At 30.4% G+C, this 4,198-nt stretch overlaps 1 protein-coding gene across 1 annotated transcript; it reads left to right on the top strand.

Moving 5' to 3' along the window:
- The first annotated feature begins 1,594 nt into the window (after positions 1–1,594).
- LOC139904104 (CASP-like protein 2C1) lies at positions 1,595–3,880 on the top strand. Its single transcript, XM_071886037.1, has 3 exons — positions 1,595–1,820; positions 2,119–2,260; positions 3,454–3,880. Exons 1-3 carry the CDS (start codon positions 1,669–1,671, stop codon positions 3,703–3,705), a joined length of 546 nt encoding a protein of 181 aa, XP_071742138.1. The 5' UTR covers positions 1,595–1,668; the 3' UTR covers positions 3,706–3,880.
- Positions 3,881–4,198: the final 318 nt, after the last annotated feature.

Consider the following 4,198-nt stretch of genomic DNA (forward strand, 5'->3'; position numbering starts at 1 on the left):
GAGATATTAAAAATTTAATGTAATAAAAAGTGAAAGGAATATGTATATATTTAACGAAATCATATGCATAAGTGACACTGATTATAGTAATATATTTATATTTATATATTATATGTCTATATATTTAAGCATTTCGGGTGAAATCAGGTTCATTCATGGATTACAATTTGTCATCCGTATCCCATCCAATAAACATCCGTTTTTATATCCATATCCAATATATATATATATATATCCGCTTTAAGTGGATTGGATCGGATGAATATCCATTAAATAAAATGTTAATTGAGATCCTAATCAACCATTAAAAATCGAGCAACGATATGACATAGCGAGCCCATATATATATATATATATATATATATATATATATATATATATATATATATATATATATATATATATATATATATATATATATCCACTTTAAGTGGATTGGATCGGATGAATATCCATTAAATAAGATGTTAATTGAGATCCTAATCAACCATTAAAAATCGAGCAAAGATATGACATAGCGAGAAGGCTCGGTATGACTACAACCAAACTTTTGTGTTTTTAGTAAGTTCATTAAGATATCATTATCAACTACCATATATGTTAGCCATTTTATTTATTACGAATTGAGAAGGAACAAAGTTTTACCTACCGGTAAAGTTTTATCTACTAGCATAAAATTACTGTGAAAAAATATTATGAAAAGATCAATGATCTATCGGTGCGTATCGAAATAACCCTCCAACTTAAACCATTGCCAATGGTCATGTCCTCCACCTAGACCTCATTCATGTCCTCAGGACATTATTGACATTGTCCTACTCTCAGCGGAAGCCATTTTTCGATATCCTTCGCCCTCCCTCATTTCGTCCATCTCCCGTATTTTTTGACATTTTGGAGAACGATATGTACGTATATATGATATGGAAAGTAACACATTGGACCCTCATAGAAATAAGCAAAAGACACTGCAGCCCTCCAAATCTTAAAACTTTCTAGAATATTCTTTGAGGCATCAACTTTCACAAATAGCAGCTTTAGTCCTTTCAGAATATAAAATCTTAATTGTCACCTGAAATACAAAAGGACTCGAATAAACTACAAGAACAAAATAAAGAACGAAGGACTAGAATAAACTACAAGTAAGAACAAAATTAAATTTCATGCAGGATTTAAACTCATAGAAATTTGATTCTATCATTTTCATGGCGTCTATTATTATTTTTATTTTATTTTTTTAAAAAAAAACTTTTTCCTATTTAAAGGTCGGAGGTCTTCTCGGAATCAATCTCTTTATCCGTTGAATAAAGAGAGGGATGACTTTCTCTACTCTTGAGAGTGTTTCACTCTGGGTGGAGAAATGACTTGTCTTTATTCTCGGATAAGAGAATGATTGTCTACATCTTACCTCCTCCATACACCATTCATGTGGTATTGGGTCTTGTTGTTGTTGTTGTTGTTGTTGTATTGTTATTCATAAGCTTGAATGCATTTATATAATTCAGTTGTTCATCTATCATTTTCATACTACAATATGATAAAATTAAATTAATGAAGATGACTATACCTATAGGCTATATTTTATCCATATATAAATTGAGAACTTGTCCAAAGCTTCCCCAACTACCATAAAACTCTAAATTTGAAAGAGAAATATAGAAGGCAAAGTAGATGGATATTATGAAGTTGGAGGCATTTCTAAGGGTGTTTGCAATCTTGCTCTTTCTCACTGCTGCTTGTTTGGTTAGATTTGATACCCAAACCTCCTTAATTTTCACTTCATACTCTCAAACCGCTACTTACAAAGACCTGAACGCTCTTTAGTAAGTACAATCCATCTATTTATCTATCTATCTATCCGATTGTCATTTATCGATTATGATACATTTTGTGATCAAGCATTTCGAGATAGAAGTCTTTTTAAATGAGTTTAACTAGTACACGGAGTATTTATTTATTTATGAACCGACTAATTGTAATTTTTTCAATCAGCATGTTGGAAATTTTTTTTGACTACATCCCTAAAACTTAAAACATGGTGTTGATTATCACATACACACATATGGATATGATAATTTTGGGTATTAAGTTTACAGAATCGTTTTGGTGTATATGTATCAGTGTATTCGTGTTCATAGACATAGCAGTTGCAGCATTTAACATGATTCAACTAGTAATCAGAGGTCTGTGCTCATCACATTTGAAACAAGATATCAAGGGTACATACAAGCATCTTGCTTGGCTCTCATTCTTATTTGATCAGGTAACTTTATTTTATTTTCAATATTTTTTTTTCCGTGAATATATCGGTTTTGTTTTCGTTTCAATAGTACGTTGTACAACATAGCAGTTAAATTTGATTCTGCGGTATGCTTCGGCGGGCTAATAGGAAAGTATAAAGTTTTAGTTCTAGCTTAGTAGGGAGATAAACATGAAAGGGTACATAAACAAACTTAATTTTTTTTTAAATGTTCAGAAAAAAGCTAGATTAGAAAATTGATAGAGAGTATTATTTAACGAAGTTGAGCTGAGTTATTAATAAATTTAAATATATGCATTAATTCAATATATCCAAATCCAACCATTATTAATTAATGATTACAGCATCTGCATGCAATTGGAACCATAAACTTGCTTGCAACTAACTTTAATTGCCACATTAATGTTCTAATTTCTATAAATCTGTATTTTCTTCATTAACGTATCTGTCAACGTTCTTTAAGGGTTGTAAACACGGGACCCATATATATTTTCTTGCCAAATTTGTATTATCATAATTATGAGTTACAATTATTATTGAAAGCTAAGTTATATGTCATCAATAATCGATCGAATATTAAATAATAACTTATGTTAAAATTCATGTCAATTTTTTATTTAGTTATTATAAAATAAATGGCCTAATTTCAACAATCCATAATAATTTATACAAATTCGTTTTATATATAGATATAGACAAGGTTGCAAAACTCGCCACACTTTAGAAGGAGTAATTAACAATTCAAAGATTAATCGGATTTATTCCATACATTTAAATAATAATATATAGGTAAATATGGAATAAAACCATAAATATAAACATAAACTTTAACTTAATTGTCTTAAATCATTAATTTTGTTCAAAAGGTCTGAAATTCAAGTATAAATTCATGTTAAAATGTTGACTAATTTTGACTTTAACTGACTTTGATCAACAAATCTAATTTTTACCCATTAACCGACGTTGATCGATTAATTAACCGATAATCGGAACGAACTATTTTTAAAAAGGAGTAATAAGTTTGTTTACGACCGTGGATATAGATTGACATTTAAAGCAAATGGAACCCACTTTTTATATGACACCCTCCCGCCAATATTATATGGTCCATAGAAATTTAAAACCACTAAACTTATGAATTAGATGTGACCAGCTTACATATATACTATAATAAATTTACGTGGTCTGAAATACAGGCAGTCGTGTACATGGTATTTGCAGCAACCACAACTGCTCTCGTGGCCTCATTATACGCAGTCACCGGCGAACATCATTTATTTTGGATGAAAGTATGCGACAAATATACCCGATTTTGCACTCAAATTGGTGGCGCGTTACTTTGCGGTTATGCTGCTTTCTTGTTGATGGCTATAGTTACGTCCATTTCGGCTTTTGGTCTTTTTAGACACTATTCACCTCGAAAATTTCTTCTACTAAAGAAGAAATAATGAAACATATATACTTATATCACTTTTGTTAAGTGCTACTTTAATTAATTCCATATATGTAATTTGGAGAGGAACTATAATTAAATGTATAAATCATCATATACGTTAAATGATGTACCTTTAACTGGTTGGTGTTACATGCATGTGATTGAATTCAGGGGTAGGTTGTGCTCAATTTATATTGATCTGATTACTAATAGTACGGAGTATATAGTACTATAGTAGTAACATGTGTTAAAGATTATGAAAAATACTTGCACTTGGAAGATTAACATTTTGGGTAATTTGACCCTTGGATCAGAGAAAGTCTTCCTCATCATATCCATTTAAAGATTATCACAAGATACCACAAAGCAGTCCAAGTCAGCCATAAACCAAGACAAGTCAACGGCTACAATACCTGCAACTTTCCCTATATGCAAAAGTGGTTCCAAAAAGTAAAATGGATCCATACTCTGTTTAGGAAATAGCTGTTAGGATTTATTTGTATATA

Source organism: Rutidosis leptorrhynchoides, chromosome 4 (assembly GCF_046630445.1).
Source record: "Rutidosis leptorrhynchoides isolate AG116_Rl617_1_P2 chromosome 4, CSIRO_AGI_Rlap_v1, whole genome shotgun sequence".
Lineage (NCBI taxonomy): Eukaryota > Viridiplantae > Streptophyta > Magnoliopsida > Asterales > Asteraceae > Rutidosis > Rutidosis leptorrhynchoides.

Coding starts and splice junctions, on each gene's coding strand:
- LOC139904104 (XM_071886037.1), top strand. CDS start 1,669: ATGGATATTATGAAGTTGGAGGCATTTCTAAGGGTGTTTGCAATCTTG. Junction 1,821..2,118: donor AAAGACCTGAACGCTCTTTA/GTAAGTACAATC, acceptor TATATGTATCAG/TGTATTCGTGTTCATAGACA. Junction 2,261..3,453: donor TCTCATTCTTATTTGATCAG/GTAACTTTATTT, acceptor TCTGAAATACAG/GCAGTCGTGTACATGGTATT.